The sequence below is a fragment of the Misgurnus anguillicaudatus genome, unplaced genomic scaffold (assembly GCF_027580225.2).
Source record: "Misgurnus anguillicaudatus unplaced genomic scaffold, ASM2758022v2 HiC_scaffold_28, whole genome shotgun sequence".
Classification (NCBI taxonomy): domain Eukaryota; kingdom Metazoa; phylum Chordata; class Actinopteri; order Cypriniformes; family Cobitidae; genus Misgurnus; species Misgurnus anguillicaudatus.
This window is the reverse complement of record NW_027395278.1, coordinates 3,723,773-3,747,525: the sequence shown is the minus strand read 5'-3', so window position 1 is coordinate 3,747,525 and position 23,753 is coordinate 3,723,773. Positions and strand designations below refer to the sequence as shown.

Sequence of the window (23,753 nt, the reverse complement as noted above, 5' to 3'; positions counted from 1 at the left end):
AGAATTCAGACCGGTCACATGATTACGTTCAGGAAGACAGTGTGAGCTGCTTTATGTTCACGGGATCAGACCAGCATCACTTAGGGGCAGTTTCCCAGACATGTTTTAGATTAATCCAGGACTAGGCCTTAGGGCATTTACAGTAAGTAGTTTTTACAAACATACCTTACAAAAAAACAAAACAATGGCACACTGATATGGTTAAAATATGTCAGATGTTTTCAAATTTAGGTAGCTCAAACATGAATTTTAGTCTGGGACTATGTCCAGGATAAGCCCTGTCCGGGAAACCGCCCCATGGTGTTTAGTGAATCTTTCTAACAGATCAACATTTGTGTTCCTTTAGCCTGCAAGATTGCAAAAAAACTAACTGCCATCAGCCACTGTAGATCTGCCAGCATGCAGCATCCTTTTGCTTCTTAAAAGGGAAGATTGGTCTGGCAATGCATTTAGTCCAGGCAATTGAACAATGGCTCATCAGAAATGGCAGCATTAGCAAGTTACCTACAGTAAATCGCTGATGCATTTTAGTATAGATGTGTTTAACTTACATGTCTGTTCAAATTACCAAATTTTAGTAGAAAACCAGATATAGTAGTCAGTCAGTATCTTGCTTTTATCTGGAATGCTTAAATCTCAGTACAGATTAATTCATCTGGTTAAGCAGCACATGGTTCACTCCAGGAAAAAAGAAGGGTGAGAGATATATAGAAAAGAAAAAAAGAGAGGGGGGGGGTCAAGAAGAAAGTATCATTTATTAATAATGAAAAGAAAGTGGTGAACAATATTTAGGCAGTAAATGAATAGTCTATGGCCATTCTTTTTCCATTAAATTTAAAGTCTGCCAAACAACACCTTTTTAAGGACAGGAGTATTGGTTAAATATATCTGAAGAAGAGACCTGGAAGAATGGAACAAAACAAAGACTGCCATGCATCGACTGAGTGCATATGCACACCAATTATATGGAATTGGAAACTGATGTCTGTACCATAGATTTGCAAGAATATAAGGCTTTCCATTTAAAGTAAAGATTAAACTTCAAGCTGAGAAAAGCTTTTAAAGCAATGGCCCAACATACCAATGCATAAACTAAGTTACTCAGAAGAAGAAATGTCAGGTTATTAGGTCAAAGCCTATCTTAACTGCATTAGAAATGCTATATGGAGACCTGAAGTGGTCAATACACACAAATAGGTAAGGTTTTGAAAAAGAAGGATGTGCAGTACCTACAGTACAGGATGGAGACGAAATGGCTGCAAAATGTAATAAAGTCACATTGACTGTATTGGATGAATCCACATTTCAGATGTTGTTATGATGGTTGTGGAAGTAAAAAGCCATTTCTAGTTTTTACCAGTAGTCTACATTCTATGGTAAGCATGATGATTAAATTTACAAATTTATATTAAATGCATGTTCTTGGTTATACAAAGGCAAAGAGACATATGCCTTTTCAAGTTGCATTCTTCTTAAAGATGCATTCTGGTGTTGGTACCAGAGGTACATACCAAAATAAGTATTTGAACACCCTGCTATTTTGCAAGTTCTCCCACTTAGAAATCATGGAGGGGTCTGAAATTGTCATTGTAGGTGCATGTCCACTGTGAGAGACATCTAAAAAAATCCAGAAATTACAATGTATGGTTTTTTAACTATTTATTTGTATGATACAGCTGCAAATAAGTATTTGAACATCTGTCTATCAGCTAGAATTCTGACCCTCATAGACCTGTTAGTCTGCCTTTAAAATGTTCACCTCCACTCCATTTATTATCCTAAATTAGATGCACCTGTTTGAGGTCGTTAGCTGCATAAAGACACCTGTCCACCCCATACAATCAGTGAGAATCCAACTACTGACATGGCCAAGACCAAAGAGCTGTCCAAAGACACTAGAGACAAAATTGTACACCTCCACAAGGCTGAAAAAGGGCTACGGGGAAATTGCCAAGCAGCTTGGTGAAAAAATGTCCACTGTTGGAGCAATCATTCGAAAATGGAAAAAGCTAAACATGACTGTCAATCTCCCTCGGATTGGGCCTCCATGCAAGATCTCACCTTGTTGGGTCTCAATGATCCTAAGAAAGGTGAGAAATCAGCCCAGAACTACACGGGAGGAGCTGGTCAATGACCTGAAAAGAGCTGGGACCACCGTTTCCAAGGACGTCATGGTTGGAAATTCAGTCATAATTCCACTAAACGTGTTTGGAGGAAGAAGAATGATGAGTAGCATCCCAAGAACACCATCCCTACTGTGAAGCATGGGGGTGGTAGCATCATGCTTTGGGGGTGTTTTTCTGCACATGGGACAGGGTGAAGGCACTGTATTAAGGAGAGGATGACAGGGGCCATGTATTGCGAGATTTGGGGAAACAACCTCCTTCCCTCAGGTAGAGCATAGAAGATGGGTTGAGGCTGGGTCTTCCAACATGACAATGACCCGAAGCACACAGTCAGGATAACCAAGGAGTGGCTCTGTAAGAAGCATATCAAGGTTCTGGCGTGGCCTAGCCAGTCTTCAGGCCTAAACCCAATAGAGAATCTTTGGAGGGAGCTCAAACTCAGTGTTTCTCAGGGACAGGCCAGAAACCTGACTGATCTAGAGAAGATCGGTGTGGAGGAGTGGGCCAAAATCCATCCTGCAGTGTGTGCAAACCTGGTGAAAAACTACAGGAAACGTTTGACCTCTGTAATTGCAAACAAAGGCTATTGTACCAAATATTAACATTGACTTTCTCGGGTGTTCAAATACTGATTTGCAGCTGTATCATACAAATAAATAGTTAAAAAATCATACATCGTGATTTCTGGATTTTTTTTAGATTATGTCTCTCACAGTGGACATGCACCAATGATATCAATTTCAGACCCCTCCATGATTTCTAAGTAGGAGAACTTCCAAAATAGCAGGGTGTTCAAATACTTATTTTCCTCACTGTATATAGGGACAGTCCAAGTGACAACTTTTTTATTTGAAAGTCTAGTGCACCTTGTGGTTACTGCATTAAGCTACCACATGATTTAAACTGCTTTAATATGATTTGTCTTGTAGGGCCTCACACAATAAAAGACCCATGAAAAGCTTGGAAAAAATGTTGCTCGGTCATTCATCAGCATGTTAAGCTGCTTTATACCGAAAGTCTGTCAGAGACTCAGAGTGACTCACTATGGATTAATTAATGATCAACCCATCATTTTAAAAGGACAAAGTTATGGTGAATGTGACTTTTTATCTAAAAAAAAGTAGTCTACAATATTAGATGACAACAAACAAAAATAAACATTCAAACAATATAAAAATAAATCATTGAGACATTTATTAACCCTTATGTGTTGTTGGGGATGTTTTCATCCACTGCAAGGTCTTTTTTACTCTTAATTGGGTCACAACTTTCTCTCTGTTTTAGCAAATTGAATGATTTTTGGTGACCAATCTTATATCTACATATATTTTAAGAAAATGCTTTGAAATTTTTCAAAAACTCAACGACATACCGTGGGCAAATTTACTACCCTTTTGTGTTGAAAACATCCACTAAATTCAACGGCTATAAAAATGTATCAGATTAATATTTTTTCCAATTTTTTAATCAACCTCAGTACTGATCAAAACTACCATATCTTCACAAAAATTCCATGATTTTAACTCTTTAATTGCCAAGTTTATAAGTGGTGAAAAAACACACACAAAATTACTGATTTTCAATATAAAAAGTGATTGTAACCTGGATTTTTTTTTACCTTTTTCACAGTCTTGAGCATGTCAAAGATTGGTAAAAACATTGGCTTTGAAGCATTTTTAATTTTTGTGTAGCATCAGTTTTTATTTTTTTCTCCCTCATTTATTGTTAGTGGCTGTTTTTGACCCATTGACTTCCATTATAACCACATTTTTTGATTGCAGAGCTATGATGCCTTTTTTATAATGCATTTTTGAATGTTGGTGTTTTTCCTTTTGCTAAGAGGTCAAATTTGTCATTTTTACTGTTGATCACCATGTGGCACTATTAATCCTTTTCTAGGCCTATGCAAAAACAGAGCTTAATTTCTGGCTTGTACATTGATTTATATGGAGTATAACCCCATAATAAAAGCATATTTGTGTGTGTGTGTGTGTGTGTGTGTGTGTGTACCTGGTAATTATCATGTTGTGGGGACCAATTGTCCAGTGTTTTTGTGACCTTGTGGGGACATTTTGATGTCCCCATGAGGAAACAAGCTTATAAATCAAACAGAATGATGTATCTTGAAAATGTGAAGTAGGAGAAAGTTTTCTGTGATGGTTGGGATTAGGGAATGGGGTAGGTTAGGGGAATAGAAGATACAGTTTGTTTGGTATAAAATGCATTACGTCTATGGAATGTCCCCACAAAACATGAAAACCAGAGTGTGTGTGTGTGTGTGTGTGTGTGTGTGTGTGTGTGTGTGTGTGTGTGTGTGTAAATTTGAACAATGCACAAGGGTTAAGTTTCTAATCATTTGGTAGTAGCTGAAAAAAACTGCATGCACTTTATACAGAGAAATGGTCAAAAAACAGTCCCAAGCTGTCACTGTGGTAGTAGGCTACCCTTTGAAAAGGTCCTAATGTGCATTTAGGTATCCATTGCGAACCAAGATGTACCTTTGAGCTATACCTTTGAAGTACTAACATTAACTCTATAGATTTGAAGAATACAGCCCCAGTGACCCCATAATTTTTTAACTTTTCTGACATATTTCTAGTGAAATAATAAAATTGAATATATAATTAAAAAATAAAACATATAATGTTAATGGTAATGACTAGATTTCAAGGTTAAAATATCTTTGTCAACCAAAATAAGACACGTTATGTATTATTTCCTAATTAGGTAATTCTATCATTTTTGGGGTACATTTAATGTAAGATTATGATTAACTTCTGGATTAACTGGGAATACAGAATTTGTATTGTGAAGATTTAGTGGTGAGTGAATACTATTATATAGTACTAGACCCTGTGTAGATACGTCATCAGCATCACGTGAACGCGCGTAACAATCTCTCACATGTAGAAGTCAGAACAGCACAGCAGCCTGCATAAGAAGATAGAAAGGGAGGTGAAGCTCAACTTGAGTGGATCTTAAAGACGTTTAAGCATGCTTAAATATTGACTTGCTAGGGAAAGAATAAGTGAGGGATGTTTAAATATCCGTGAATTAACGAAACGGGCATTGTTCCATTGGAAAAAGCTTAGCAGTCGACGGGGTGCAACCGGGGACACCGTGCTTTCCCCGTATGGTTCCTATGTAAAAAGAAATATGGCTTTTAAGGCTTATCGTCACCAGGCAACTGTGAAACCCAACTGCATGTTCAGTAAATAATTTCAACCGAGTATAAATAGCATTATACATAGGACGCAGATCGTCACGGGTTGCTTTAATAAAATATCTTGAACGAGTGCGCGGAGACACCTGGGACCGGCGCTCGCGCACACATGCACGCGGCTCACACGCGATCCGCTCGCTGGAAATGAAGAGGACCTCATCTCGGGTCTGACCAAACCCGGCCGATTTCCCACGGTCCCGGACATCTGGGTCGCTTTGTTTTGGAGGTGAAGGTTTCATGGTGCACGTGCAAAAATGATCCAACCAACGGCACACGCGACCACAGAGCCGGACAAGAGCTGCAGTATATCAAAAAAGAGCATGATTACCAAAATATTTAAAGTTCGCAAACGGAGAGAGATGCTTTTCGTGCAGGTGTGTTTCATTTGCAGCGTCCTGTGCGTCGCGTGGTGCATGTCGGCGCTGCTCACAAAAACAGGTGAGTGATGTCCTGTATGTTTTAATGAAGCTGATGATGATAGTGTGCATGATAAAGTGTGGGCTCATGAGAAATGTGCCATGTTTATTATTTTTTATCTTTAATGCAAAACGCACTTGTCTTTTTTGGGACGTCAGACGTTGAATAATTCACAGCGGGGTGAAACCATTTAGAGAGTTCTTTAAATGGGAGCATCCCATCTCTCACATTTTGCAGAATTCGGACGTTGCGACGATTTAATGATTACACAAGATTTTGGAGAGAGTCCTGGCAGCTGTTTGATCTTCGCTTCATCCCTTATTCTTTGGGACGGTTTGTGGGAAAAGATGGGTCGGATTGGCATGACTTGAGAGGTTAAGAGGCGCATAGGACAGTACGTACAATCGTCTCATTTGTGGAAAGCTTAATACATGTGCCGCAGTGACACAACGCACACATTGTCCGTTTCTCAATGCGTTCTTCTCTGTATCTTTTGTGGACTTGTGAAACGTCATGAGTGGCTGCCCAAGTCCAATTTCACATCAAGCCAAGTTCACATAAAATCCCCGGATATTTTCTTGACCCGCCTCTTTTATCGAGGATGTTGAATTTATAACATATGCTGAGAGGGTCAGGTAATCAACAGGAAGATCACAGCACATCTCAATTCTCACAACGTTGCGTCCTTGCCAGGCAACCTTGGAAGAACGAACTCGCAAGACATTAGTTGGAATTAAGAAACGGCATATGTCGCACACACAGTCTCTGTTTTTGTTTGTTTATATCGGTGTGAGTGACGATCATTTTATGCACCTTGCATGCGATGACAAGCAGCCCATTCCCAGCTGTCTGAGTTTGAAGCGAGCTACGAGGGGCGGGGTCTAATTTCCTCCGCTCGTGTTCACACCACTAAACGTCTTGAATAAATAGAGAAAAATTTACAACAGTGGCTGACAGCCACAGTAATGTCTTTGGCAACAAAGTAAATGATAATGGTCAACACTTATAGTACAGACACTTATTATTTTTTGGCATCTTGCTGTTTGTGTGACATTGTTGTTTAAATAGAATTGTTGTGAAAAAGCTTGTGTGCTTTACGTCACATGTAATAAGATTTAATGCAAGTTAGTCCAAGAAACTATTTTTTTATCATTTGGGATTTTCAATGGAGTTTGGCATCAGAACACATTGTAAATCGATTGATTTTGATGCTAACACACAAAAGGAAAACGCAAATGTTTGCAAAAACTGCATTTTGTGACCCCAAATTTGAGTAATTATACACTTTGCAGCAACCCATTCTGTAGTCATCCTTTATACCTAGTGAGAGTGTCGAAGTTGCAGGTTCAGTTGGAAATCCAATTCACTGTTTAATTTGAAACTGACGCAGCTTTTTTCCATAGCCTTACGTTTATTTGTATGCATTTTATACATCGTTTGCTCTGTCTCTTTCTTTAGTCTGCCATTATGCCTTTATATTTTTCTTCCATGAAATACAAATAAACTAGCAAAAAAAATGTATTTAATTACCAAAAAAATCTTTTAAAAATGTATTTTTTGATGCTGTTTACTTAATTGGTTTTTTAACACAATTTATGCTGTTTCTTTTTCAAAGAATGTGTATTCGTTTTAGTATTTAAACGAGTTTGTCTTGATATTGGTGGGTTCACTTAATTCAGTCATGTTTTTTGTGTCTAGAAGAAGTATTTTGTTTTTTAAAGTCAAGTAAACTTAATTCAGTCATATAATATTACATCTACATGAAGTAGTTGAGTAAAGCAGTAAACCCCAAGAAGCAGTGGGTTACCAGTGCATTTTATAACAGCTAAGGGGCGTTTTCGCGTCTAAAACCCCCTTAGCTGTTATAAAATGCACTGGTAACCCAACGCTTCGAGGGGTTTATTGCGTTTATAAAACGGTTAATTCATATGCATAACGTTAGCTGGATTTTATAAAATAAAACACAAATAAGTTGTAATTATATTAGTACACTACAAATATTACTCTTCCGCCAAACAAAGTAGTTCCTCAGAATCAAGTGTGACTGAAGCAGAGCGCAGTTCCCAACCAACAGAGATGCAGCAAAGACACAATGAAAATATGATTTAAGACTGTGGTGTGTATTTTATAAATCACTATTCATCTAATTTGTACAACCCCAAAACAGAAAAAGTTGGGACACTGTAGTAATTGTGAGTAAAAAAGTAATGGAATAATTTACAAATCTCATAAACTTATATTTTATTCACAGTAGAATATAGATAACATATCAAATGTTGAAAGTAAGATATTTTGAAATGTCATGCCAAATATTGGCTCATTTTGCATTTCATGAGAGCTAAACATTCCAAAAAAAGTTGGGACAGATAGCAATAAGAGGCCAGAAAATTTTAATGTACACATAAGAAAAAGCTTAAGGACTAATTTGCAACTTATTAGGTCATTTGGCAACATGATTGGGTATCAAAAGAGCCTCTCAGAGTGGCAGTGTCTCTCAGAGGTCAAGATGGGCAGAGAATCACCAATTCCCCCAATGCTGGAGTGAAAAACAGTTTTCTGAGTTTCTCAGAGAAAAATTGCAAAGAGATTGAAGTTATCATCATCTACAGTGCATAATACCATTCAAAGGTTTAGAGAATCTGGAACAATCTCTGTGCGTAAAGGTCAAGACCGACAAACCATACTGGATGCCCGTGATCTTCGGGCTCTTAGACGGCACTGCATCACATACAGGAATGCTACTGTAATGGAAATCACAAAATGGGCTTAGGAATACTTCCAGAAAACATTGTCAGTGAACAAAATCCACTGTGTCATTCGCTGTTGCCAACTAAAACTCTATAGGTCAAAAAAGAAGCCATATCTAAACATGATCCAGAAGCACAGGCGTTTTCCCTGGGCGAGGCTCATTTAAAATGGACTGTGGCAAAGTGAAAAACTGTTCTGTGGTCCAAAGAATCAAAATTTGAAGTTCTTTTTGGAAAACTGGGACGCCATTTCATCCGGACTAAAGAGTACAAGGACATCCCAAGTTTTTATTAGCGCTCAGTTCAGAAGCCTTGCATCTCTGATGCTTTGGGGTTGCATGAGTGCGTGTGGCATGGGCAGCTTACACATCTGGAAAGGCACCATCAATGCCGAAAGGTTTATCCAAGTTCTAGACACATTTGATTCCATTCAGACGTCGCCTCTTTCATGGAAGACCTTGCATTTTCCAACATGACAATGCCAGACCACATACTGCATCAATTACAAAGTCAAGACTGCGTAGAAGAAGGATCTGAGTACTGAAATGGCCAGCCTGCAGTCCAGATCTTTCACCCAAAGAAAAGATTTGGTGCATCATAAAGCGGAAGATGCGACAAAGAAGACCTAAGACAGTTGAGCAACTAGAAGTCTGTATTAGACAAGAATAGGACAACATTCCTATTCCTAAACATTGGTCCTCCTCCAGCTGTTCCTTATATGTACATTTAACTTTTCTGGCCTCTTATTGCTACCTGTCCCAACTTTTTTTGGAATGTGTAGCGCTCATGAAATCCAAAATGAGCCAATATTTGCCATGAGATTTCAAAATGTATCACTTTCGACATTTGATTTGTTATCTATATTCTATTGTGAATAAAATATAAGTTTATGAGATTTGTAAATTATTCCATTCCTTTTTTACTCACAATTTCTACAGTGTCTCAACTTTTTCTGTTTTGGGGTTGTACATTAACATTTATATTGTACAACTGTTGAAGTGATGATCAAATATGCTTGGAAACATGCTTAACTCTTTCGCCATCAGCGTTTTTTTTTAAGTTGCCACCCAGTTTTAGTTTAATGCCTTACAGAAAAATGTTCTTCTTTAAATAAACATAAAATATCAAATGAAAGAACAGACCATCCGCTTTCAAACAAAAACAAACAAAAAAACGTTTCGTCCTACCTTCATTTGTTCTCTAATCACCTCTCAAATTTTTTAGCTAAAAGCGGAGATAATTCCATTTTTGTGAAGAACTTATGTAAGAGATCAGGGGCCCGTTTCAATAAGTAGGTTCAACCAACTCTGAGTTTAAACTTGAACTCTGAGTTGATTTACTCTGAGATAGAAAACTCTGAGTTTTCGGTTACAGAACAGCGGATCTGAGTTAGTTCAATCGACTCTGAGTAGGTTGACTCTGAGTTAAGCGCGTGCACAGCCACAATAAAAAGCCATCATCAGTGGAGCTCAGATATTACGATTTACCATGACAACAGCACCTGACAAAGAGGTCTTAATCATTTTTACTACTAAAACTGAAAGTGTTACTGCAAGTGTACAGCAACTACGAGCATATATTTTAAAGAAAAGAGTTGTTGTTGTAAATTGCTACTCTAGTAAATGCATACATTTAATTTTTCATCACAGTTAAAATATCCGAAGTAAATAAACTGAGGACTGTACGTTATTATATTCATTTACATGCAGTTGCAATCCCATGGACAAAAAGATGACAGCAGCTCAGCTAAAAATGAAATTAAGCATAATACTTTGTCATATAAGGCTACGAACTTTACAAATGTTTGTCATGAATAAAACAAAAATTCGCTGAGCCGGTATTTCGAACTCCGATCCCCAACAGCATACGTCTGCCCTAACTACTGCACACAGCACTACCCACTAGACCAGCGATACTGACGAGTGGATCTGTTAGAAATGTCAAGACAACTGTATAGATCTAAGAGCACCACAAAGACTGATATTAGTCATATAAGGATATTTATATATCTAAAATGACTGCAAAAAATAATAATAACGCTCACATAAATGTAAGTGGATATGACAAAAAACCACTCGGGGTCTCAAAATCCACTCGCAACATAAATCTAACTTTCTACAATTGAATGCAACATCATCATCTAAGTTACAGGATTCTCTATAAAAGGACATGACATTTTAGTCACTAAGACCATCTATGCATCTAAGTATATCATATTACCTTTACAAGTCATTTCAATTTACTGTTTTAATTTTTTTAGTTGAAAGTTTAGTGTAATATATAAATATATAAAGTAGTAAGTTAAAATGGTTTGCATTGGCAATTTAATTATAACTTAAAGACAGCTAAAAATATTTTACAGTGTACGTAATAAAAATGTGCGCAATAATTGAATGTACTAAAGCAACTAAAGATTAAACACCGCTACTCCTTTAAAAAAGGGGAGGAGACCACAAGAAACTCAGAGTTTACAGGATAAAACCTGCTCCCAACCAGGTTAGGTTCAGAGAGTATGTTACTCCGGAAACAGACTCTAAGTTACCTCTCTTCTGAAACAGGCTTGACTTACCCCGCCATCTCAGGTTTAACCTACCTCCCTTTTTGAAACGGAAAACTCAAGAGTTTCCCTTATTTCAGGGTTAACAAACTCAGAGTTTGCACTTAACCACCTTTCTGAAACGGGCCCCAGATTCAGAGCCTGATGAAAACACGCTGTTTTCAGTGTTGTCGAGTAAATGCGTCAGTGTTTACGTTGGGTAAGATCGCCACCCAGTGGATATAGCGGACGTATGAACTTGAGTTATAAACTCCTCAGACAACGTTTTCTCTTTATCGACGAGATGACTCAACAATATTTATTGACCTTTCTTTGGATATCGCCATTAATTGTGCAATTGTAGACAAATTAAAAATATGATCAAAGACTGTGGTGTTTATTTTCATTAATCAGTACGCAGCAACAGTGGCGCAGTGATACTTATGTAATGTGGTCTGAACCGTGAGGTTACCGGTGTATTTTATCACGGCTTAGAACGTGTTTCAACCAATCAGAATGAAGAACCAGAACTGCCCGTTTTATAATAGAGCTTATAGCATGTTAAAGGGTACCTATTACCGTATTTTCCGGACTATAAATCGCTTCGGATTATGTCGCATCAGTCTAAAATGCGTATTGAAGACGAAAAACATATATAAGTCACATTGGACTATATATGTTTTCACAAAATCAAAGCCAAACAGACATTTTAATCTGGAAAGGCAAGTTATTCAACTAAACAATAGCACAGAACAGCAGGCTGAATAGGTATCAGTACATTTTAAAGTAACATTAACAGTATTTACACGATACACAATAGCATACAGAACATACCTGGGAGGCTGAATAGGCTAAATTAACACAACAAGCCAAATCAAGTTCACCAAGCTCTTAAAGTCATTCCATATCACTGAATCCATTGAATTACATAAATACAGGAGCAGCATAAAGCGGACTCTCGCGGCTGTGGGTAATGGTTTCTCTTGGTTCATATGAAATAATTTTGATGTATAAGTCGAACCTGACTAGAAGTTCCAGGACCCGCCAAACTAGGAAAAAGTGTGACTTATGGTTCGAAAATACTATTACAAAGTGTTTGGACCGGGTGTGCCTCATACATCTTGAAAAGTGAAGCTGCAGGCTCTTTGATCGCCCTGTGTGGCTGGCTGCAGAACAAGTCATAAACCTCTCCAAAACGAACCGGACTCGGGTTAAAATAAAAAAATAAATTACACTTCAAATACAATTTTCAGAAAGCTAGTTTTGGTCTTTTAAGGTAGTTTTCATCACACTGATTTATGTTAAATTGTTCATAATATTTTTGTAATAAGTTTCATTTAGCTAGTAATTTGATGTCTATAGAAATTGGGTGTGTTGTTATGATTGGCAGCTTCTCTGAGCCGACTCTCAATGTTTCGAGGGAAAATTTAAGTTGTAACTAACTATTAATTTTTGATTTCTGTCATTTCACATCGACAAAATTAGTTAACTTACCTTATTTTAGCAAGCCAGTACAATGAGACGTTCAAGGGGTGTGGTTGAATTGAAAAATCTATCCACCTTTTCTTTTTTAGTAAGTGAGTGGAGACCTCTCGCGTGCTACAAAGGTGCTCTCTCGCGTGCTACAAAGGTGCTCTCTCGCGTGCTACAAAGGTGCTCTCTCGCGTGCTACAAAGGTGCTCTCTCGCGTGCTACAAAGGTGCTCTCTCGCGTGCTACAAAGGTGCTCTCTCGCGTGCTACAAAGGTGCTCTCTCGCGTGCTACAAAGGTGCTCTCTCGCGTGCTACAAAGGTGCTCTCTCGCGTGCTACAAAGGTGCTCTCTCGCGTGCTACAAAGGTGCTCTCTCGCGTGCTACAAAGGTGCTCTCTCGCGTGCTACAAAGGTGCTCTCTCGCGTGCTACAAAGGTGCTCTCTCGCGTGCTACAAAGGTGCTCTCTCGCGTGCTACAAAGGTGCTCTCTCGCGTGCTACAAAGGTGCTCTCTCGCGTGCTACAACGGTGCTCTCTCGCGTGCTACAACGGTGCTCTCTCGCGTGCTACAACGGTGCTCTCTCGCGTGCTACAACGGTGCTCTCTCGCGTGCTACAACGGTGCTCTCTCGCGTGCTACAAAGGTGCTCTCTCGCGTGCTACAATGGTGCTCTCTCGCGTGCTACAACGGTGCTCTCTCGCGTGCTACAACGGTGCTCTCTCGCGTGCTACAACGGTGCTCTCTCGCGTGCTACAACGGTGCTCTCTCGCGTGCTACAACGGTGCTCTCTCGCGTGCTACAACGGTGCTCTCTCGCGTGCTACAACGGTGCTCTCTCGCGTGCTACAAAGGTGCTCTCTCGCGTGCTACAAAGGTGCTCTCTCGCGTGCTACAAAGGTGCTCTCTCGCGTGCTACAAAGGTGCTCTCTCGCGTGCTACAACGGTGCTCTCTCGCGTGCTACAACGGTGCTCTCTCGCGTGCTACAACGGTGCTCTCTCGCGTGCTACAACGGTGCTCTCTCGCGTGCTACAACGGTGCTCTCTCGCGTGCTACAACGGTGCTCTCTCGCCCTGTGAAGCCCACAAACCCTCTCATGCGAGGAAAAGCACACAATGTGCATGTTAATGTGAAACTATATTGATAATAATAATAACCAGCATTGCCAACTATCGTCATGAAAACGTGCTACTGGCGATATGTCTGACAATCATTGATACACGATATAATATGTGCTCTTTAAGATAAGTCAAACGTGTGGAACTGCTGTCCATTATTGATTGGCTGAAGTAAATATAAAGTAAATAAAACTTGTATGTATGTTGTATATTCTTGTAAGACTTTTAATGCCCTATTGTATCTTTGTTTGAGGAATGCACCAAATGAAATTTAAATCAACAAGTAAGATTTTTACTGAGTTTTGAAAGCCACATTGGTCATGTGCTATTAACATTTCATTGTAGCTTTCAGTTTTGATTTTCTGTTCATTTCTCATAACACCTTTTGTGTTCCACTGAAGCAAAATTCAAGTAGTTAGGAGTTAGAATTGTAAAAATAAGAGTGGTGATATGCATAGAACTCTTGAAATCTCCTCTGACAATTAGCCTGATGCTAAATCTGATGTTTTTCATCTTACCCCTCAAGAGAACCAAAAACTTCAGGAGGTATAACTTTGTATGTTGGACTCATAAGAGATTTGTTGGATTATGTTGGAGACTTGTGTGTACAAGTCACATCTGTAAGCTGCATATTGACAGTGTGACAACCTCATGCATAAATGTAAGTGTAAAGATGAAAAATAGCATCCCAGTGCACCTAAAAAATTAAATCAGTTCACAATATATAAAACTCCAGGGACACCTGTGTCTCTATATACAGTGATATGCATACTGTACCATTCGTGGCAGACCAAACCCCCTGTGAAAAAAGTCTCCTGGCACTCCCATTGTCTCCAAACTGTAAACTTCTGCCTGCCCGAGTGATATTGGTGGGTGGGTGCTGTTGAGTTTAATTATTCCTAAATTACAAGCGGCTTAAAAGAGATTACCTGCACATGATATTGTAATGAGGATGCTGAATACGTGTCTTCCGCTTAATGGTTCTTCAGCTTATGGTATATCTGATAAGCTGTCAGGAGTCCATCTGGTGTGCATCCGTGCACTGATTATAAAACCTTTAATCACACCTAATATGGGCCTGCTTCCCAAATCTCATTCCTCCTCTTCTGAAACTGTACCTTTTGCATTTTCTGTATCTATACTGCAGTTAGTGTGTGGGCATAAAATGCTGCATAATCAGCTTTATGGGTGTTGAGTTCCTTATCCTGTCCTCCTCCTGTGACACTTCATTAAACAACTTTACAAGCTCTTTCTGATTTCTCATAAGCTGTAAGTGGGTCATTCTATTCTGGATGCGTAGCAATTAGGATGTTTTGACAGGATCTGCTGCAGAGGCCATTTTTATTAACTGTATGGGTACTCCAAATTGAACTGCAGAGGGAATTTACAAAATGAACACTGGTTATTGTAATCTGCATGCATGAAATCAATGTTCACCTGAACATGAAAATCATCTCAACCTTGCTTGAAATGTGTGATGTTATTTAATTTCTATTTAAAAAATGTATGGTTACGAAGGATGGGAATGCGTAATTAAATGAACATTCACCTAAAAATATAAATTTGATCATAAATCACTTACCCCTGTGGCATTCCAAACTCCAGTCCTTCGATCGTCTTTGGAAAACATTTTGATATATTTTCATGCATGTGCCGTGACCTGCTGACTTAAGGCCGGGGGTATACCTTTTTTCAGCGTCCGGGTCGCGCGCACGCGTCAGCACAGCTTTTCGAGTATACTCCCCGCGGCTACACGCGGATGGCCGCGGTCGACACTATACGCAATACAAATGATTTCTTATTCAAATTATTTGTCTAACAGGCTGTCAGGGCAGCACTGATTTGGCGACATTTACAGTACATTAAAACATTAGGATAGGTGAAGAAAAGTAACTGATCCACCATTGCAAACACAGTTTAGAACAAACAATAAGACAACAAAGAACAGGAATCAAACAAACATGCTCCAGGGCTTTCTGTTCTTGGAAGAAGTAAAAGTTAAAGAAGAAAAACGATAGTGTGCAAATGCTGTCTATTTCCTTTGTATAATTGTTTATAGTGGAGTGCCCTGTCTAAATATGTTCACGCGCATGCGCTGTTGTACGCGGGCTGTACGCGCACTGTCCGCGTGGTCTCAAATTTTGGGCTGCACGCGGACGGTCCGTGCGGCCGGCCGCAGACCCTCTTGATGACGAAAATGACGTCATGCGGACGGCGCGCATACGCGGACGTCCCTAGTATACTTTCGGCTTTAGATTCTATGTCTGTACACTTGAATAGCAGTATATGGGACAATTACAAGCTTCCACGGGGTAAGTGAATTATGATAAAATGTATATATTTTTTAGATTTATAACTTTTCTGATGCTGTAACGATTCTTTAAGGATTTGGGAAAGACCAAGTTAATTAAAATACATTAAAAAAGTTTCTATATCTTTTCTATATTTCAACAAAATTTTAAGAAAAAGGTCCTTTAATCACAATTTAAGTACAGAGTGCAGTAACACCATTTTGCCCTGACAAAAGTGCAAATGACGTCTCGGTCCGAGTACGGTTTGTTTGGGTCAGTGTGAATACAACAGCCACGCTCTGGTGCGCACTAAACGGCCGCTCCGAGACCCAGTGTTGTGCCTGAACTCGTTCATATTTTGGGCGAACTTGAACGTACTTTATTACTGCCTAATGAACATTACTGTGAACTCATTAATTCTAGTGTTTGTGAACGCCACGCTCTCTCAGTTTAACGTCGTTCAGTAGGGTGCCAGATTTCTATAGAGTCTTCCAGGCGAAAACCCGGCTAAAACACACTGTAAACAGGCCATAATGTGTAGCGGAAAAACAACCAATCTGGCAACACCAGCCACCAGTGTTTCACCGCTGCATGCATCATCAAAACAAAACGCAGCATGGAGGTGACAGCAGCATGTAAGTGACAAAGCAAGGTCGGAGAGGATGAGAATGGTGAAATATCTTCATTTTTTAAAATTTTCTTAATTGAACTAAAGGGGGTCGCACAACGGACGAGAAGCGCCGCATTGCGTCATGTATCTAAAAATCAAACACATTGTTCTATAAATGTACACACATACTGACTCTGGACACTGCTGATATCCCTGCTGCACCACAGAGCCCCACTCACATCACATCATATTTGTCCCAAATCGTTAACGATTAACATAGGCTGCTAACGAATCTGACTAAGCTCACGCAATTTAACGGGCACGTGCGGTGTGCGATACCTGTGAGTTGTCCTACACGCAATGCCGCGCAGCACTTCTAGCCCGGTGTGCGACCCCCTTGAAGCACCCGGCTAGTCTTTCAAGGTATGTGCAAGCAAATACAAAAATTAAAAGACAGTCAATGCTAATGTAAAACCTGGTTGGATAAGGATTTAAAGTCGGAGCTGTCCTCCACACACAAAAATAGCGATGGCTCCATCAGAAGGGCTTTTAATAGAACAGTTGCACAATTTTGCGTTAAATCTCCATATCTTGCTAGCTTCGCTCTTTCTGTCAGGCTGGTTGTCGTGCAAACATGGGGGGTGGTCATGAGATGGTAAGAGCTGTCAGGGACCAATGACAGCGCTGACCGTTGTCACATGGTGTACGGTGCGACGTTTCGACACCAGCAACTCCGACACCAGCCATCCCGAGAGGCTGGGTGGTGTTGTGTATTTTTTACCCTTTCCAAAGCCACATCTAAACCGAGATAACGTTAAGTGTCTGCTCTGGATTCAGTTATGCGATAGACCACAACACCAACTAAATGTAGATAAATTAAACAAGGATGTCTACATCTGTTCTAAGCTAAGTCAACAACGTATTTGAACATTCTTTAACATCACTGAAAGTAACGTTAGCCTAACATTAGAAAACGTTAACGTTAGCTTCTGGTTGCATTGTACATCATGTCACTTAGCTTCATTAACGTATCTTTAAATAATCGAGATAACAAATGTTATTTGTAATAGCAATGTTGTGCTGAATGATTCATGTATATACTGTAGCACCAAACTAAAGGAGAGCCACTCTTGGTAAAGATGGTAAAAGGATTGTCCTATATGCACCTTATTTAATTTGATCATGATGGCAATGAGATGCGGTTTATCGCTGTGACCTGTAAATTTTTGCCTGGTTTTCATTGACCTTCTCAACAATAAAATTATTAATATAACCCTCCAATGCATACACTGTAAAAAATTTGCTGTAATTTTGCAGCTGGTTGCCAGTAACTTACTGTAGAAGACAAAGTCTGAAAATGTTTCATGTTCATTTAACTTTGAACAAAATGTTGCCAGTAAATAACATAAATGTAAAATCTACAGTAAGTTACTGGCAGCTAGTTGCCAGTAATATCCATTAATACTGTAATTTCTACAGACATTTTTTACAGTGTAGTTAATGCCCTTTGGTGACTTCAAGATGATATATATAGGCTGCGTCCGAAAACTTAGGCATCTGACTTGTTGCCTCGCTGCCTCATGAGGCAATGACTTCGGAGGCATGAAGCCAGATAAGAGAAACGCTTTCGGACACACTTCAAAGGCATTGTGTTTGAAAGATAAACAGAAAGCGCCTTTGTGATAATTAATCACATATTTGAAAACTACAATTCTAATTTCTTGCTAGAAATGCAATTAAAATGTGTAAAAAGTGAAAATATACATTTATTTACACTAAATTTGTGCCCCAGTGGCTTTCTTGGCCGCCATTAAATTTTTTCGAACTCGACCAATCACATTCCCCATGCGCGCACATGCATAGAATTGTGGGACAAGATCTCAGGAGTCAGGAAGTAAACCTAACAATGGATTCGGAAATGCCTTGATGCCTTCCTGCCTTTGAAAGCTGCCACAGAAGACAGCAATTTAGAGTATTCGAACGCAGCTTTAGTCTTTTTGTCTCCAAAAATCATTAATTGCCTTCTGTGAAATGTCTCTTACTGTGACAGCTACCTGTCACCGAATGTTGATTTTGTTTGTCCGAGTGAGTGGAGGGGGCGTGGCTTAGCCATAGGTCAATTCAGATCATTGGTTTCATTGGTCTTTTTTGACAGATTTATTCTTGGCCTGAGCTGTCGACACGACAGATCTCGTCACAGTTATTTTTGTTGGTGCGTCCTAGAATGTGAATAAAGGCCAATCCTTGACGCACATGACTGGCCACAGATGTCGCACACAAACTGGGTAGATGTTGTTCTAGGTTTTCTAGATGTTAAGGCTTTGTCCTTTCTGCGTCTTCGTTTGTCTACTACAGTATCAATGCGGCTGCGCTCAAAGAAGTGTATGGCAGTTTGGCACTGTGCTCGCCATGATGTCCTGTCTGCAGATATCTCCTCAAAGTAATTTGGGTCCATGTTGCATCGTTTCAAATTGGCTTTGAGGCCGTCCTTGTAGCGTTTTAATTGCCCTCCTTGAGTGCGAATGCCGCTCTGGAGTTGACCATAGAATGCCTGTTTCGGCAGGCGTGAATCTGCCATGCGCACAACATGTCCAGACCAGCGAAACTGCGCAGCAAGCAGGAAGGCCTCAATACCAGTGATGCCACAGGTCTGGAGAACCTCAGCATTTGAGACCTTGTCTTGCCATTTAACGTGTGCAATACGACGGAGACAACGCATATGGAACTGATCAAGCTTGGCGATCTGACGGCGATAAATAGTCCAGGACTCAGATCCATACAACAGCACTGTGAGGATGGTTGCCCTGTATACTGCCACCTTTGTGTCCAGCCGGATGCCGTGCTCATCCCATACTCTCTTGGACAGTCGACCGAAGGCGAAACTAGCTCTTGCGATGCGGGCACTGATGTCGGAGTCCGCTGTCATATCAGCTGCAAGAATACTCCCGAGGTAGCAGAATTTGTCAACGGCTGTCAGCACTGTTTCACCTGCGGTAATTACTGGTGGATTGGAATTTGACATGTTCACAGCTTGATCATTTCAGATCATTGGTTTCATTGGTCTTTTTTGACAGATTTATTAGACAAAACAGACAGAGTCATTTGTTTAGTTTGCTCTGTAGAGATGGTTTGCTAAGTTTGTAGAAGACATCTTTCTTTCCTCCAGTTTACATTGACAGGTATTCATTTTTAATGAAATGGTGGATGCCAGACGTAACACTACTCCAGAGTTTTTGACCTTCGGGGTTGTCCAAATCAGACACTTATATATGCAAATGTGTGGCTGCCCACATTCGCTCCCTGATTGGGTCGTAATTGAGTTTCGTCAAACCCCTATCAAATGACCATTACGCTACCGAAAGATGGCAATGACCAGCAACCATGTAAACAATAACATGGAGACGGTATTGCAGGCTGTGGTGACTTTTTAGCTCTTCAAGCGCATTGTTTAGTTCAGCCAAAAATGATATTAAACCCACGATTTACTCACCCCCAAGCTGTCCGAGATGCATATGTCAATCATTTTTTAGACAAACACATTTTCAGTTATTTTAGAAAATAACTTGGATCTTTAAGTTAATCACATGTACAGTTACAGGGTCCACTCCTTCAAGTCCGAAAAATGTGAATCCATCCTTCACAAAATAAATCTTATTACGCCGCCACCTTGTCAAACTAATAGAATATTAAGATGAGAGCGTACGCAGTTTATGGAGGGTTCTGTGCTGCTGCTCTGTGCCCCCGACCCCCGAATTTGTCATACGTCACTAAGAAAAGTGCGTACACTATGCTAATACTCTCTCCTGAATACAGAAGAGTCTAAGATGGCGACGTTATCGGAAGCGGCAGATTGCGTAATAATCTGTGCATCCGATTTTATTCATGCCTTATTCATCTGAACAGCCGAGTTTCATCAGAGTATGGAGATATGCTTGTGATTCTCAACAAAAACATGTGAAATAATGTAAATATGCCGACTTGAGTCTTAATGTAAATTCCTTTACCAGCGTTTTTATTTTTGTTTGGCCCTGTTCTTGGGGTACAGTGCTGTTTGCTCTGTAATTCTGTTAACAAAACCGCTTAATGTGTTCCACTAAAACACATGATATAATAAAAATGTTGTCTTTCATTAAACCACATTTGAACAAACACATAAAGAAACTCATTTTTTATTAGCTCAAATGTTTGAGAACTGCAAATGGCCATTTTTAATGAAAATTCTGTCATGCACTGGTGTAATGTAGTTGTAAAATTAACAGGAGCTAATTTATTTTTTCATTCAGTATATTTAATTTGTATTTGCCACTTTTATATTAAGTCCTTGATTTTTAGCACTTTAAAATGTAGCTTATTTACCAAATAAACAGTACTGTGTATGATGCTTCTGAAAAAATGGGAAAATAAAATAAATATGCGATGCAATGCTTTTGTAAATATGCTATTATGTGCATCGTGTCATTCTATGAAACGGGTGCCATTTCCTATTTAAAAATGTTTACATTTTCATTCAGAATAAACCTTTTTTAAATAACTTACAGCTTGAGCTATATGCTAATCCTCCAAGAAAACATATTTGCACAAAATCCTTATTAATAATATACATTTTTATTAGGCAAGGGAGCCTTTCTTGTACCACCCCGTTACAGACAATATGTATGCCATTAGAGTAGTAAAACAAGAAATAGATTTTTCAAATCAAATGTTTTTTTACTAGTAAAATGTCAGGGTTTTTTTTGGAAGCCATCAATCTGTAATTCAATCAATTTTAATTATTTTTAGATTTTTAATCTTTAAAAAATTATTCAACATTTAAACAATCTTATTTTGTACTGAACAAAAACAATAAAAAATACAAATAAAAGTACATTTATTTTAATAGTCCACACAACAAGAACATCAATAAACATTAATTTATGTAACATTTCCTTTACGTAAACTTTTAACAAAATGACACTGTGTTGGGGTACTGATGTGACATAGTGTTTCTCTATATGAACTGCTGGTTTTAAACCTTGTGTATGGGAAACATTAATAAGTCTCAGCTGTGTCTAGAATGTGTTTGTGAAGTTTTACCTCAAAATACCCCACAGATCATTAATTATAACATGTCCAAAATGCCACTATTTGGGTGGGAGCAAAAATGTGTGCACCTTTAAATTCAAATGAGCTACTGCCCCTGCCCCAAGACATCCTTTGTGCCTTATGCATCTCATCAAACAATGTGGACCCAAATGTCACCCGTTTCATATTCTCAAAATGTAGACTCATATACAATCTCTTAAAGTTTATGATTCAACTTTTCCCAGGGTGTAATATAAAAATAAATTGGGCACCACTGACAATTTCCATGATTTTCATTTATAAATATTTGGGTGTTTGGATGAGCAATTTCATTTTGATCTCTCAAATAACTAAAGGATAATAATTCAGTAGTGAAATGAGGTTATTGGATTAACAGAAAATGTGCAATACGCATCAAAACGAAGATAGACGGGTGCATAAATTTGGGCAACCCAACAGAAAAATCACATCAATATTTAGTAGAGCCTCCTTTAGCAGAAATAACAGCCTATAGGGTTCGGTTAGGGTTCCAGTCTGATGAATGTATTTTGCACCATTCCTCCTCACAAAACATCTCCAGTTCAGTTAGGTTTTTTGGTTGCCAAGCATAAACAGGCTGCTTCAAATTACCCCACAGATGTTCAATGATATTCAGGTCCGGGGGCTGGGATGGCCATTCCAGAACATTAGAATGTACTTGTTCCTCTGCATAAATGCCCGAGTAGATTTTGAGCAGGGTTTTGGGTTGTTGTTGAAATATCCAGCCCCGGCGTAACTTCAACTTTGTGACTGATTCCTCAACATTCCTCTCAAGAATCTGCTGATATTGAGTGATATCCATGCGACTCTCAACTTTAACCAGATTTCCAGTGCCGGCACTGGCCACACAGCCCCACAGCATGATGGAACCTCCACCAAATTTTACTGTGGTTTTTCTTGGAACTTTGTGTTCTTTTGCCACCATGCATAATGGCCCTTATGACCAAATAAATCTTTGTTTCATCAGTCCACAGCACCTAATTCCAAAATGAAGCTGGCTTGTCCAAATGTGAGTTTTGTGGCGTATGTGCCGAAAAGTGTTCTTTCGCATCAAAGTGCGCTGAATTGTTGAATGATGCGCAGTGACACCATCTGGAGGAAGTTGATGTTGTAGGTCTTTGGAGGTGGTCTGTGAGTTGCCTTTGACCGTTCTCACCATCCTTCGCCTTTTTACGTGGCCTGCCATTTCTGGCCTTAACAAGAACTGTGCCTGTAGTCTTCCATTTCCTCACCATGTTCCTCACAGTGGACACTGACAGCTTATATATCTGCGATAACTTTTTGTAGCCTTCCACTAAACCATAATGTTGAACAATCTTTGTTTTCAGGTGATTTGAGAGCTCTTGAGGCCTCCATGTTGCCACTCGTCAGAGGAGATTCAAAGAAAACAACTCGCAATTGGCCACCTTAAATACAGGGTATGCATTGAAGTCACTTTTCCACGTGACCAGGCCGGAACTCGCACCATTGAGTGGGAAATGTTCAACAAAATGGCTGGTTTTTATAGTGGCTGCTGCGAAAATGTCAATAAAACTGACTATTATCAGCTTAAATTAAATTTAGTTGGACTTGATAGCATAGGTAGACAATACTTAGTTACATTAGTTTCATTTTCCAAGCATCTGTGCTTTAATAGGTTGTTTGTATTGGGGAAAAATTTTCCTTCACTACATTCTAAAGAATATAATCATACCGTGTATTCTTTAATATTGCATAGTAAAATTTATTTAATACCTAATAACTTCAAAATTGTGTACTTTTCCTTGAGTAAAAGTATGTTAATGTACTTAAATATTAAATGTAAAACAAAAACTTGTATTTATGAAATGTAAAAATTATGATAATATGCTTCGGAATGTATGTTTTCCAAAGAAAAACATGGATAAAATACAAATACTTGAAAAAATACTTTTAAGTAGAAAGTAAAACCTCTGCTTAATAGTGACCCTAGCAACTTGTCAACCCACCTGTGGTCTGTGGACATTGGAATGAACGATCAATTGACTTCTCCTTTCGATGCTTTTTGGCTGTCTGTTAAACGATAGCTCTGAATTCTTGTTAATCTGTTAGTACAGTCTATCGCACAACAGCTTTTTCCCATTTAGACACGTTTTCAAC

General features: G+C 39.1%; 1 protein-coding gene across 2 annotated transcripts in view; it reads left to right on the top strand.

The window, feature by feature from the left end:
* Positions 1 to 5,033: 5,033 nt before the first annotated feature.
* The window catches only part of LOC141362602 (sodium/potassium/calcium exchanger 4-like), an 85,743-nt gene continuing 67,023 nt past the window's right edge, over positions 5,034 to 23,753 (top strand). The window contains exon 1 of one of the 2 annotated variants that reach the window (XM_073864890.1): positions 5,034 to 5,787. In XM_073864890.1, coding sequence (XP_073720991.1) covers positions 5,604 to 5,787 — 184 coding nt within the window. In that variant the 5' untranslated portion in view covers positions 5,034 to 5,603. The remainder of the gene's footprint in view (positions 5,788 to 23,753) is intronic. The other variant, XM_073864891.1, reaches the window with a different exon arrangement.